At 42.5% G+C, this 14,991-nt stretch overlaps 1 protein-coding gene across 6 annotated transcripts in view; it reads left to right on the top strand.

Annotated features, from left to right (window-relative positions):
• The window catches only part of LOC108105012 (putative uncharacterized protein DDB_G0291608), a 42,005-nt gene that overhangs the window by 1,939 nt on the left and 25,075 nt on the right, over positions 1 to 14,991 (top strand). For 4 of the 6 annotated variants that reach the window (XM_017211395.2, XM_017211394.2, XM_017211397.2 and 1 more), the window contains 2 exons: positions 665 to 3,872; positions 3,975 to 4,610. In XM_017211395.2, the coding sequence (XP_017066884.1) occupies positions 674 to 3,872; positions 3,975 to 4,610 (3,835 nt within the window). In that variant the 5' untranslated portion in view covers positions 665 to 673. Of the gene's footprint in view, positions 1 to 664; positions 3,873 to 3,974; positions 4,611 to 5,734; positions 7,608 to 14,991 lie in introns of those variants that run through there. The other 2 variants (XM_017211404.2, XM_017211401.2) reach the window with 2 other exon arrangements.

The following is a 14,991-nucleotide window of genomic DNA, read 5'->3' as shown; positions in this document are numbered from 1 at the left end:
TATTTTTTATTTATGTTTTATTTTAATATGCATATTTTGTATATTTTTGAAAAGTTTATTTATTGCTGTAGCAATGGCCTAGTATTTCCTCAATAAATTTACCTTTAAGTTTAAGGCTTTCTTCTAAAATTCTTAAAAATAGCTTTTAATTAGAGAAAAATAAACATAAATTATCAGTCTTTTTTAAAGGAATTTATTTATGTTTTAAATACTTTTAAGAATTCAAAATTCAGACAAATTAAGTATGAAAGATTAGCAAATGATTATTGGATATTATTGGCTACCAATAGGTATATAAATATATATATAGATATATATATATGTATTTGTGCATATAAAAAACATTTCCAACTGACAGTTCCATGTGCTGCATCGTCGTCGTCCTGGCATTTCACCTTACCATCTTGTTCCTGTAGCCCTGGCGTTTCCATTGTTTGTCACGTGCGGCCACTTGAACTGAATTAGGAAAAGCGAGGAAAATGCATGTATACATAAAGAAAGAGCGGGGGATAAACGAAAGTGAAGTGCTGAAAGTAAGGGTGAAGGGGACGTTCCCCTCATTTTTCTCCTCGATATTCTCTGTCTTTTATTTTCTTTTTTTTTTTTAAACATTTCATTAACCTCCCTCTTTGTGTCTTTCGTTTCTCTCTTATCGCCTTCTCAGCCCCTTGAAATGGTCTCGAAGAAGCGTTCCAATGCCGCTGAGCGTGTCCAACGCTCGACGGCAACTGCAGCGGCGGCTGCAGCGGCTGCCGCAGCAGCAGCGTCATCGTCTACAGCGCAGGGCAAGAAACGGCCCGGAAAACAGACGAAAACCTCCAGCGGCAGCGGCAGCGGTGGCGGCGGCGGCGGCGGCGACGAAGCAGAGGATAAAAAGTCAGCCAGCAAAACAGATTCGGCAGCTAAGAAACCAGGCAAGGATCCCACAGGATCATCGGGATCATCACACAACGCCACAGAGAGTAGTGGGAATGGAAATGGAGGTGGAAAGGTCACAGCTTCCGCTTCATCATCAACCGCCCTTGCATCCACTTCCGGCGCCTCGAACAGTTTAAAGTTATCACCAGAGGAGCGACATGAAGATGGCAAGGCGCGGGCCATTAACAAGATGCTCAAGAGTCTGGACATCAAGATCCATGGCTTCGACAATCTGTTGCCCAGTGGCGAGGAGCGGCTGAACGATGGTGTGCTCAAGTCCTCCATTTCGGAGAATGTCAAAACCAAGTCGCGGGCAGCAGCGGTCAAGGTGATATCCAGCTTAAATCCCGGCAAAATGCCAGCTGTGAAACGAGTGCGTCCCTCGCCGGAGCCAGTTAAGGATAAGATTGCGACGGAAAAGGTTTCAGAGAAGATTCCGGAAAAGGATAAGCCCAAGACGGAGCAGGAGATTACTCCAGCCAGTGCAGAGGAATCTCTGGCCTCTAAGGTGCCCAAAAAGACGGTGCAGCAGGCCAAGAAGGCCAAGGTAGAATCACCAACAGTACAAACGCCAGCTGTATCGACTGCAACTGCAGCTACACCAGCTCTAAGCTCCTCCACTTCCAAGCAGCCAACAGCTAAGAATCCTGCAAAGAAACCAACCCAAGCAGAGCAACCGAAGAAGGAGCTTTCCAAGCCCATTAAAATGGGAAAACCAAAAAAGGCATTGCCAGGTCAGGAAACCTCTGCTTCGCTGAAAAACACTTCTCGTTTGCCCGATTCCAATACAGAATCCGTGCAAATGGAGCTGGAGGAGATTATTAGCACGCCAACGGCCACACCAACGCCATCGGCCACGCCTACAGCGACACCAACGCCCACAGTCACGCCTGCGGTTACACCAACGCCCACAGCAACGCTTACACGAACACCCACGCCCACACCGACATCCACGTTAACTGCCACGGATTCTGGGCATCCAGCTCCACCGCCACCACCACCAGGAGGTGCATCCAAACAGCGACCAAAGGTGAAGTATACCAAAACTTCGGCGGGTTCGAAGGGTCGTTTGCAACAGTCGCTGCATCAAAAAGCACCACCTGCCTCCTGGAGTGGGGCCAAGGATATATATGATTTCAAGTCGGGATCGGAGGATGAGGAGCCGATCAAAATGGTGCTGCCGTCGCTTAAGGAGCTGCGCGAATTCTCCGATGAGGATAATAAGCCACTAAAGCTTTTCGAGCGACAGGAGAAAGCCAAGACCCAAGTAGATGAGGAAGAGCAGTCCGTGGTCAAGAAGGAGGAAAAACCGACGTTGGAGAAGGAGGTAAAGGTGAAGTCAAAGGAAAAAGAGAAGGAAAAAGATAAAGAAAAGGAAAAAGAAAAGGAGGTAGATCCTCTAAGCAACGCACATCAGTCCGAACCAGCAACCAAGATCACCACCACCACCACCAGCTCAAGCACCGCCACCACATCCACGTCGGGTAAAAAACAAACCAAGCGGAAACTAGCCACTCCAACGCCCACTCAAGCGGGCCGTAAGAAAAAACCAGTGGGCAAGGGAAAGGCGGCCGCAGCAAAGGAACCTCCCGCCAGTGGCAGTTCCGCTGACAGCAGCTCCTCCGAAGATGAACGAAAACTGAGTGCCTACAGTGGACCCAAGCGACATCGGATGGCATCCCTCAATGCCCTGGCCAAGGTGCAGTGCCTGTACGAGAACGAATCCCGTACTGCCCATGAACTGGGCTTGTCCAAGGCAACGCAACAACCGCCACGCATCCGAACTCTGGACGGGAGCGATGATGATAACCACAAGGAATCGCCACGACATGCTGGTGATGCGGATAGAGATAAGGGATCTGTGAGTCCGCCGCATACGTCTACGGCTCCAACGACCGTTGTCAGTGCTCCGCCCAAGGAGGCAGAGCCACGAAGGGAATTACGCTATGTCCCCGGCGGCAGAGGAGTGGGCAAGCATTGGGAGTTCGATAGCGACAGTGAGACTGAGGAACTGCAGCTCCAGCAGCCCTTGCCACCTGTGAAGAAAAAGAAGCTACCCAAGAAGGCGCCGCCCAAGAAGAGTGCATCCACTGAAACGGAAGCCAAGCGGAAAAAGAAGTCGGTTCAGATCGAGGAAAGTGATGAGGAGGAGCCGAAGGAGAAGGAGAAGGAAAAGCCCAAGCCGCCAAAGCAGTTGCCGAAAAAGCGTAAGACCGCCTTCACTGAAGAACTGATCGGGGATTACAAGGGCATCTTGGCCAGAAAACGTATGGCCAGTCTAAATGCCAGCGCCATTGTGGCAGCCACCTACGAGGTGGAACGTCATTTGGACAAGAATCTGGCCAGTGATTGCAGTAGCTTTGAGAGTTATGATGAACTCGATACCATGCCCACCACCACCAGCAAGGCAGCATCTTCGTCAGCACTAAAAACCGAAGTGATTCACATCAAGAAAGAGCCCAAGGAGTCCAAGGAATCGGCTCGGGAAAGGGAACGTGAAAGGGAATCCGAACGTAAGAGGGAGCGGGAAAACGAGCTGAAGGACTCGAAGGATTCAGCTATTGGCAAGATGTCCAGCCATTCCATTATCGAGGAAAGCAACGACTCCAAATACTCGAAGGAGACCAAGGAGACTAATACGGACACTACCATAACCACCACTGGTTACCGCGATTCAGCGGCCAGCACTAAGGATGCCAAGGACTGCAGTCGACCCACCTCATCGTCGGTGGTAATTGTCCAGGACACGGATGTAACCATTACCGGTGTCTATGTGAATGCCAGCAATGGCGCTGCCCAGGAGGCCTACTGTAAGATGCAGTATCGCGTCCAGTCGAGCGTCACCGAGGAGCGCGTCCTGCGTCCCGGCTCCGTAGAGCCACCCAAGTCCTACACACCGCTTAGCGCTCTGTCCAGCATGCTGCCACCGGGCGCAAGTTCTGGATTAAGCGAAGGTGAGGAAAACTCTAGAATTTTCCATGTAGTTTTTCTTTAGCTTTTCTTTTTTTTATATATTTTTAACATTACGTAATCCCCCTCTCCTTATTACCCATCAGCTCACAGCTCCCCGCCGCTTCCTGTTCATGCAGCGCCGCCGGGACCGCATGTCCTCTTGCCCGGCGAACATCTCAGCGCCGGGATGTACCATGCCCCTGATCTCGGATTGCATACAGAGCACGCCCTGCCCGAACATCATGGACCACCGCCGCCCTCATATGCTGCTGCTGCAGCTGCGGCAGCGGCCGCCGCCGCCTACCATGCCCATCAGTTGGCTCCAGGAGGCGGTGGAGTGCTGCACATGCACCATCAACATCAGTATGCCGCCCATGCGGCCCATGCACATCATTACCAACAGGCAGCCGAGTATCATGGTGGTCCACCGCCACCACATCATTACGGTGGTCCACCACCACCGCCTCAGGGTCACTATGGCCCACCGCCTGGTGCACCCGTTCCGGTTCCAGTGCCAGTGCCCGTACCCAATCCGGTTAGTGTACCGCCCGAGCGTTGCGATGTGGGATCACCACCGCCTTCGTATCGTGCCAGCGCCTATCCACCGCCCTCCAGTGTGGGCATGCCACCGCCTACTTTGGGCGGCGGTTCGAGCGCCTTCTGTGCTCCGAGTCCACTGCATCATCATCAGCATCAACACCAGCAGCCAGGAGTTGGGCCACCGCATCATGATCCAAGTGGTAAGTGCTCGATATTAAGTTTTATATTTTGATAAGTTAGGATTCTATATGGTAGATTGGGGAGATTATCTTTGAATTTATGGGAAACCAATCTTTTGGTGGGATAAGAAACTTGAGATTTTCCACTTTAAAGTCTATAAAAGAAAAAACTTAATATCTATATTCTAGCTGGAATCTTAAAGATATTCCAAAGAACTTTCTTTTTAGTTAATAACTTAAGTTAAGTAAGATTTTTAATCTACATCTTCGAAGAATCTTTCCAGCTTAAAAGTTATTCATTTCGAAAAGAAAATCCCTCTGCTTGATAATCAAGAAATCGATTTTCTTAGGTGCCTAACTCAATTTGTTTATGGCCAAGAAGAAAAAAAGGGGGGGGGGGTATATTTACCCCTTGGAATATTCCAGAATTGTCATTGATTTCTATTATCCTTGAACAATAGGCGAAAAATTTACTTCTTACTGGGCAAAAAGTTTCCAGCACAAAATTGCCTGATGGTTGGTGTTTTTCTTCTTCTTCTTCTTCTTCATCTCCTTCTCAGGAGATGAGAACCAACCATTTTGGTTGGAAAAGTTTTTGGGGAGGGGGGGTGGAGAGTCTGGGATTAGTTATTAAATAGGCGCAAAGATGTGTGCGGATTGGCGATGTCCTTTTGGCTTCCTTCCTTCCTTCCGCCATTCCTTGCTTTATTCCCTTCGCGCATCTTTTTACCTTTTGCGGTCGTCGAGAAGAAATATTGCAAGCACTGGGGGAAAATTTGTTGTTTTTTTTTTTATGATTTTTTGTATCATTTTTGAAGCAAGCTCTAAAAATCTTATCTTTTAGATATTTTTTCCAAAAAAACAAGGTATAAAAAGTCTTGTTTGTCCTCAAATTAAGAATTTCCAAGTTGTTTAAGTAATTAAGAGTAATTTTTAAGAATATTTTAGATCAAATTTTCTCCTAATATATGTTCTAAACTTACAAAAATCACTCAAAACCTCAAGCCAGGACGATTAATATATATTTTTTTTTAACTGCATACACTTAGGCGCGCGCCCAATAAGCCTCTTGTTTGTATATGCCTCTGTGTGAGTGTGTTAGTGTATTTGGGTGCTCTTTTTTATGCGCTTGTATTAGTATATATTCTGGCCACAGTCGGAAACTGTAAGCAGGCAAGCAGCAAACGGAAACGAAATGCAAGCAAAAAGCAAGCAAGCAAGCTAGCTAGCCTGCAGGCAGCAGCGACTGAGAGGAGCCAGCCAACCTCCATTGATGTCATTTACCTTTCGACTTACACAGACACACAGAAACACACACACACACACACACAAGTACATATACATAGACAGCGAGACAGAGGCGGAGGCAAAATGCATATTACAAAAGTTGCGCTTAAACGCCTAAAAGCGGGCAGCATATTGCCTCCCTGTATTTCGCATTTCACTCACATGAGATGGTAGAATAGGGCGTGCTCTCTGGCTGTTGCCTTTCGGCGCCAAAAAAGAAAAAACTCCGCATATCGATTTAAATTAAAATTATCGAAAAGTAATAGGTTTTCAGGCAATGAGTCCTGTAATTTATGATAATAAAGCTAAGCGGAGTTAAAAGTCCGTTTTTAGACATCCCAATCTATGTTTCAAAGATCTTTATCTTATTGCCAATTAGTAATATCAAACTGATAAAGAAATAAACTTAAATGACTTGAATCGTTCTATTTAACATTTGCAAATAAAGTTAACAATCCACGTAGTGAAAATTGATTCGTTTAGCATTTTTTACCCCTTATTCGCAGGATCACTCAATGCCAACACATTTATTCCACCCCATTGATTCATATCCAAGGCGGGTCCCTACATTCGAACTCATTAATTATCCACTGTGCTCAGCGACGATGTCGTCGCCTTTGTCGGTTGCATCCTTTAAGTAGGCTAACCCCTCCCTCAGTTCCACTGTAAAGGAGGTGGTGGCTTACTGGCTGTTCATTCACATTCACATCCTCATTCACATCTCCATCTCCATTTTCATCCGCCATCGAAAGCATTGCCCCAACCCAACCCCACAACATCTCTCCATTCATGTCCCGCGTGAGTGTTTGTACTTGGCGCTGTGCTGACAGTTAGCACATGTTCTATTTGACGTTCGTTCATCCGTGTTGACATACACACACGCAACACAGTGCACGACAGGGTGGACCTGTCTTAGGCTTTTAACTCGGACTTCTGTGAGTGGCTTTTAATTGTATTTATGAAATGGTCTCATGTTTTGTTGACATTTTGGTTAACAGTGTGTTATTTATGAAAGGATAAAACTAAATTCTAGAAAAAGTTGGTTTAGATTTTGTACTTTCTTTTTGGTAAAGTTACTTAAGATAAGTCTGCCTTAAAATGATATCAGAATTAAGATTTTTCTTCAATTTTACCTTCTGATAAAGACATCTACAGCGGATGCATCGTTTAAAAACCATCTTAAGCTAGCTATTAATTCGTAAAGGTTCACCCCAATATGCACATTGCATTTGTATGTATGCCAAAGCGAAAGAGAAATATAGAGAGAGAGAGAGAAAAAGAGTGGCCAGAAGAGAGAACTCTGACTCAAACTCAAAATCAAACTCAAGCCGCCTGAACAGAACTCGCCTTTCCTTGGCTGCTGCGACTCTGTTACCAACGCGGCGATAACAAGCCAACGGAGAGAGCTAAAAAGGATTTGGCGTTTGCCTTTTTGGCCGCGTTTCGTCCGCTTTGTGCCGGCTCTTCATCTTCTCTGTGTGTGGGTTCTCCTCTTTTCTCGTTTTTCTCAATTCTCGGTTCTTGTGCCTTTTTATTCTATCCATCCGGACGGAATGGACCGGACCGCCATCAGTTCCGCCGTGTTTCTCGGATTTTTAGTTCGCATTTAGACGTCGACGGCAACGGAGACTGAGAAAAGCCGAGAAACTGAGAAATCGAGAAAGTGCGAAACGGAGCAACTGAGAGACTGAGACTGCGACGGCGATGCCTCAGAAATGCTCAAATTCGTGGGTAACAAAAAAAAACAAAAAAAACAAGATATAAAGATGCTGTGGCAAGCAACATTGCGTATACGTAACGTGGTCTGCGCGTGTTTGTGATGCACGAAACAAAAAAATCTGAACGATGACGATAATGATGATGATGCTGATAATTACGTGACTAACGATGATGCTTATGCTGATGTTCGTACGTCACCACCATGATGCAGGGCGTAACAACAAAACAGCGTCCACATTGCGTATACGTAACGTGCTCGACATTCGTGTTCGTGTTTGTATTAATAAATAAATGCGGCACTTGTAGAACAACAAACAAATTAATATAATGACAACAACGGGCAATTATTGTTCTCTGCCTCTTCCCTTTGACTGTTATTAAACAAATGCCGCGAGTGTGGAAAGAAAAAAAACGTAAAAAAAGACGGAAAAAAACAACAACAACAAATGCCTAAATGTGAAATATATTTTTTTTCTGAAATTTTTTTTCTTGTGTGTGTCAATTATGTGCAAGAATGCAATAGCAATTTCAACACAAGTGTAATTCGCGCCCCACCCCGAATAATACAAAAAAAAAAATGAAAAAAAAATATATATAAAAAAAATTGCACTCGCGTGCCGGCTACTGGCTACGGCGACGCCAACTGCGACGGCGATGGCAACTGCAAGCGGTTGAAATGCCGCCGCTTGACCACAAATCTAATAAGCCTTGCATTCTTCCCCCAGTTAATTTTAATTGCAACTGATTTATGAACAACGAAATCATTTTTTAGTCGTCTCCTCCTCCTGCCTTTGCTTCTGCGTCTGCAATATTTTGTTTTGCCATTGCCTTTGCTCTCCTTCGTCGAGTGTGTGTGGTTTTCCTTTTTTTTTTACTACTATATATATATATATATATATGCAATATATATTCCTATATATGTATATTCCGTAGTCGTTGACGGCCAGTGAGAAAAAGCTAAAGCCCAAGCATCCGGTAGTTGGAGACTGAAAAGTGCTCTTCGTCCACGGGTGCAGGCGACAAAACGGTCAAGGGTCAGCTGTTGGTAAGGGAGTTTCTCGAAGGAAGTTGAAATGCAGTTTAAGGGGTTTTATCTTTTGTTTAAATTGATATATATATAATATGTTTGTTTTTACTTTATAAACTGCTTGAAGAATAATATTTTAAATGCATTTTTACCAAGTTTCTGTTTTTTATTACACATTTTTTTTACCCAAGACGACTTTGCTTCTTGTCGATGTTAGTAAATTTTTAACACATTTTTATGATGTCTATTAATAATATAATAATTGGTATTGTGAAATCCCAATAATAATTAAACTATTTAATTCTTTTGCCTTAAATCCTTTAAAATAAGGACAAGTCACCAAAACGAATTGCTTTCGTCACCTTTGTCGCCTGATCGAATCGGTGTGCTGCAATTGTCTTTCGCCTTTGGCTGCTGCTTCTGCTTTTGTTGGTTTTGCTTTTGTTGTTGTTTCTGTCGCGCTGCAAGTCGCGCCTTGACTTCGCTCTCGCGCTCTCTTATTTTATCTCTCTTTTTCTGTGGTCCAGTTCTCTCTCGTTTGGGGGGCGACTCCCTGTCTCTTTCTTTCTGCCTGTTCTTGAGCAATGCGTTTCACCCAACTAAAAAACTCAAAGGAAAAAAAAAACAACGAAATGGGAGGAAAAAAGCTAACGGCAAAATCGCATCGCTGCTGCTGCTGCTGTCGTCATCGTTTTTGCTAATTTCTTATAAGAATTTTCTTGAACAATTTTCTTGCTGCCACTGCTATGTCTCGGGTTTTTTTTTATTTTTTTTATTAGAAGTCGTTGGCAGTCAGTTGAGATGTTGTTTTTGCTCTTGCCGATTGTTACTGTTTTTGTTGTTGTTGTTGTTGTTGTTGCCGTCTGCTTGCAAGTTTAGCTACTGCTTCTTGTTCCTTTTCTCCTGTTTGTTCTTGTTGCTGCTGTGCTCGTCGTCATCGCTTAACGGTGCTCCTAAGTCGCCGTTTCGTTGTGTGTGTTGGTGAAAGCGTGCACTGAGAAAAATGAAGACATAATTGTTTATTTTTTGGTAATTATTATTTATTGCTAAGGAGATGGAACTTATGTCGTGTTAATATTTTTATTTAATAATTTTGAGGATATTTTCATGAGATTTCTGAAAATCACTTTTAAAGGTGTCTAAAAATATATAAAAATAATAAATGAACACCTGAATAAATCTAAAAGAAATCTCCCCAAAAAAAGTTATCGATTTAAAGGTATTTTTCAAATTTTCTTAAAAAAAATACTTAAAAATCAATCCTAATAGTCTTCTTTATGCTAAATTCACTTTATCATCCTGAAAAGACATGTCTTCATGCTAGCCTTCTCTTTCTTCCACTGTCCCATTTGCCAATCTCCTTTCCCTCCCACGTTCTTCTCGTTCCACTTTGCTTTTGGTCACTTCTTTTGAGGTTGTTATCAGCTATCAAACAGTAATGAGAAGATTTTGTAGGAGTTTGGGGCTGGGAAAGAAGAAGCGAGAACAAGATCATGTTAGTGGGAAAAAGACAGGGAGCTAGAGAGTCTGTGGGTGAAACAGGGACAGAGACGTCAAAGTGGAAAATGTAAACAGATTCATTCAGCGGCAAACTGCCGCTGACACATTGCAGTCACCCGTCTCGGCCCCCCCTTTTGCGGCCCCCATTGAAAAAGCCCCTTCCCCCCACAACTTTGTTGCCATGAATTTAGGCCACAAAAATGCCATCGTTGGCAATGTCCAAAAAAGAAAAACAACAAAAAAAAAAAAAAAGTAGCATAAAATGAACGAGCGCAAAAAACAAGAGCCCGCAAACACATGGAGAGAAACAGAAGAGAGGAAATGTGTGTGTGTGTGTGGAAGAGAAAAGCAGAAAAGCAGCGGATAAGGAATGCGAATGGGAATGCATATTGGGGATCCCCTGCTACCGCACACTACTCTACTACACACCATGCTATGGCGTGCCACACCATGCCACACTCACCTTCGGGCCATCAAAAACAGACGCGACCAATGCTCGAAAAATAAATTCGAAAATTTGCGTTGAAAATAACTCAACGCGACACATGTACAGTGGTAGTCAAAATAATAGGTTTGGGAAAAGGATATTTTAAAAGGGATTTTTAAAGATTAATACAAAAATTATGATTAATTTTTAAGGGTTTTTATCTATTTGATTTTTATTTTTGTTCTCTTTACTTAAATGTAATGGAAAATATTTTAAATATTACTATTAAGTCAACCTCTGCTGTTGCTATAAGACCAACAACCATTGTAAGAACACATACAAGGAGTGTAAAAATTGGGTCTGATAAGGAAGGCAGGTGTCTTTTTTCGAAATTCCCAGAACTTTGGTCTTAGCCATATCACATTTGGCCAATAGATTTTGTAAAACCTTTAAAATGTGTTAAAATGGAAGAAGTAAAAGTAATATAAGACATCTTTTTGTTAGTTTTGTGGGAAGTTAGTTAGTAACTTGGCTTAACTAAGCATCATATAAGGTTTTTCAATCCCCAAAGTTACTTTCTTAAGCCTAAATACTACATAGAACTTCCTTTCTAATCAGTTATAGTTTTCCTAACCAGTTTGTATTTCAAAAAGTGACCTAAACTGATCACAAAGGAATTACTCATTAAGTTCTATGAGTCAACACGCCTAATAAAATGCGCTGGTGAAATGAATTATTTGTCATCGCCCTGTTGCAGGTGCTGGGTTCTAAGGCAAGTGAGTGTGTGTGTTCAGGGGGTGTTTTGGGTGCATAAGTAATCACTGCACACTATTCCACTTATGCGATGAATGCACGCAGTGGCATGCATCGATGGAAATCGAATCGAATTGAATTGAATTGCAATTCGCCACGACAAACCGCAGCAGCAATCAGCTGGCATTCAATATCCAGCACAAGGCCAAGCAAGCGAAATCGAATTTGCATCGTATCCTGGTTGCATGCCACCATCACCATCACCACCACCACAAGGACCGCACGCCCACGGACCAGCAACTTCCGCCAGCCGCAGGATTCTGTCATCGATGTGTCAGATCCTGTGTGGTACATTGATGATAATATTGCCATCGCTTCACTGACGAAACTAGTCTGGTTATGTGGTGTAGCGCTGACCTTTGACCCACAATCGCCCACTGCCACCTCCCACAATTAGTTCGCTTTTTGGGTTGGCTCGAAGAGCAGAGCTTTGTGGTTTTACTCCTACGAATGCAATTTTCACTTCACTCTACGCATATTTCAATTTTCTGGCCGACCATCGCTACCGGTGTTTACCTCTCTTCGGATTGTTGTTGCTGCTGCCCTTTACCCTTTGCCCTTTGCCCTTTCATTTCCCTTTCACATCTACTCCCCCAACTTTTAACCCCCACCTGTTTGATTCTGTGTGGCAGTGATTTACGCCTCCTGCTATGTTATGTCCTTCTGTGTTTGCTTTCGCAACTTAACAAGTTTATTGGTTTATATGGGAAACTCTCTGGAAAGGGCTTTTTAAAATCAACTTTTTTGTTAAATTAAAACTTCAAATTAACTTGAGGATTTAAGAGAAGGTCTATAGGGGTTTTGGGTTTTAAGTTATGTGAAATTAATATATAGAATTTGCTATATTTTGGGGAAAAATTAGCATTAAAATATATTTCGAACCTCTTTTTTTCGGTTTCTACATCTCAAAGTTTAGAAAGTTCTAGATAAAATTCTAAATTAGGCCTTTTATTATCGATTTAAAGTTGATATATGATATGGGTGTGATTATATCTTATTGACAGATGGTTAATAACCTAATATAACTTAGTTTGTATGTAAAAAAATTAAGCTTAAATCTTTTCTAATTTAACATATTAAAAATATTTGAAATATTCATAAAATGTAAACAATTTTCTAACATGATTTCTGGCATACCATATTATCCAAGCAGGCAATCTAGTTTATAAAGTTGGATATATAAAATAACTATATATAGACATAAAAATAACATAATAATAATATTCTTAGATTAAATATATAAAAAACTTACTTAATAACTTAGAACTTAGCAGCTTAACTTAACAAAAAGTCCTGGCAATTGAGTTTCCCAAACTATAGAGTTTCCATGTTTATAAACCCAAATCTTACTCTAATGATAACAAGTTTATTTGTCTACTTCAGAACTATAATATATAACCCAATGAACTATAAAAACTATATATATCCCTTAAAAACCATAGTTCTAGAGGAAAACTGCGCCATAACATTCCCAAAAATTCCTAATCTCCGGAGCCATAACCAAATTAGCAGGCCATTTGCTAGACCTGCCAACATAATTGTCATTGTTTTCCCCCTTGATTAGCATCCGCGCAATGCCAGCTCTTTGGCCACAGAAAGCCAAAGTGGAGCCGCCATACAAGTGTTAAAAAAAGGGAAATGGAAAATGAAAAAAGGGGGCAAAATACGCCAGAAGCTCTCCCAGCTAAAGCAACAACAACAGCAACAACAACAGCAGTAGTAGAAAATCCAAATCTGATTTGACACGCAAAGCCACAAAGTGAACAAAATCAACAATAGCATTAATGGCAACCAAACAAAACGTTGGAAAACTGTGGGCGTGGCAATGGAAAGTAAAAGAGAAGAGGAAAATGCTGCTGCTGCTGCTGGCCACAAGAATGATTGGCGTGCCAAAGCGTTTAGTGTTAGCCGGATTATATTTACGTTTATACCAATGCTCTTTATTTTTTTTCTATGCTGCACCCGATGACGACTCAATGTCATCAAGGGGCTGGGGAAATATGGAAAACATGATGGAAAAAAGAAGGAAACTTAAGAAAGAAAAGCTGTCTTTCATTCAAGTGCTTTATGTTCCACCAAGTTGAAGGTCAGAAAAAGGGAAAAGTTTTTAATTGTTATTAAATTGTTCCCAAGAGACAGCAAGCAAGACGGAAAAGTTAACTTAAGCGGGCCAAAGCTTTTGGATACTCTTACTTCAGTAGGGAAATTCTTTGATTAAATGCTGAGATTAGTTAAAAAGATTTAAATTGTGTTTTTAAGCTATATATTAGCTTATTTTCTAAAGTTTCCTAATATGTTTTTAGTTAATGGTTTCCTAACTGATTTCCATTGCTAACTTCTTTCCTTGGAATTTTCATTTTTGAACTGCTTATGGCCAACATTGTCCTGGTTTTTGCCATTCGCGGCCATTGTTTTGTTAACCGAATTGCCCTTGAGGGTTTGAGACTGGCTTATGGATTTAGCTTGTTGGCCAAAAGGGTTGCCAGAAAATTTGCTGACTGCCTTCTGTCCGCCTTCTCTTTCCTGTCTTTCCACCCTCAAACCGCCCCTTCCCCACCAAAAAAAGAAGCCTTGACATTTTTAAAACACATAGTTCAGTGGATGGCCTTCTCAGGGATTTTTCGTTTTTCCTTTTTTTCTTTTCCGCCTGCCGTTGCCTTTGCCACCCTTTTCTTTGTTCGCGTCCTTGTCGCTTATTTGCGTTTCCTTTGCCAGCAAAAGTCGTTAAATGCGCTTTTGCACTTTGCCTGCCCCTCCTACCTCTTGCCCTTCTTCTTTTCTTCTTCTTTTTTTTTTGTTTTCCCCAAAAAACCCCTCCGCGACGCCTCTGTTTATTCATAATGGCTTTCATTGTCTTGTTCCTTGCACCAAACTTGATTTGCAAGCGAATGGAGGAAGGTCAAGGAGCAGGGAGCACATGTGGCACATGGCACTGGGAGCAGTTGGGTGACAAAGTGGGTGTTGCTTTTCCGGTATTCGGTATAGAGTTTAACTTGAAGATTGTTTTTGGATAGTGAGAAAGTGCATATTTATGATGATTCCCTTCAAATTCATTAACAATTTTCATAATTCCCAACTATGATTACAACTTAATCAACCTTCCAAATTGTGCTTTTGCCAATACACACACATTATCCTGAAAATGCCAATTGACCATAATGTATATATATATCTGGGTTATATCTACTATATATATCTGCTGTTGGAATTGTAATTGAAGGCTTCCGTTTAATCGACAAGGTATCTGCACACCAGGCCCACTTGTGGCCATTGTTGTTGCCCATCATTAGAGTAATTATCATCACTATCATGGACACAATCATCATAATAGCCGTGCAACACCCAGTTACAGTCTCTATAGTACTCCTGCAGAGGACCATAATGCCCAGACGGCTGGATATATAGTATTCCCGCAGAGCAGTAGAGTGTACGGGCAGCCACGGGGCCCGTAGGCGTCGATAATTGTTCTATTAGGCAAATGAGTTCTCTCGGTCCAGGTAGATAGGTAGGTAGCATGGTATTCCACCTCATCTCATCCCAAAATTGATGGTTAGCTGGTAATGTTGTTGTTATGACGGCCACGCCTCCTGTGCCCTCTCTCCCCCTGCCAACCAGTTGCAGTCTTGTCC

This window comes from Drosophila eugracilis, unplaced genomic scaffold, assembly GCF_018153835.1.
Source record: "Drosophila eugracilis isolate 14026-0451.02 unplaced genomic scaffold, ASM1815383v1 contig_2155, whole genome shotgun sequence".
NCBI lineage: Eukaryota > Metazoa > Arthropoda > Insecta > Diptera > Drosophilidae > Drosophila > Drosophila eugracilis.
The sequence above is the reverse complement of the archived record's forward strand: the minus strand, read 5'-3'. Positions and strand labels throughout refer to the sequence as shown.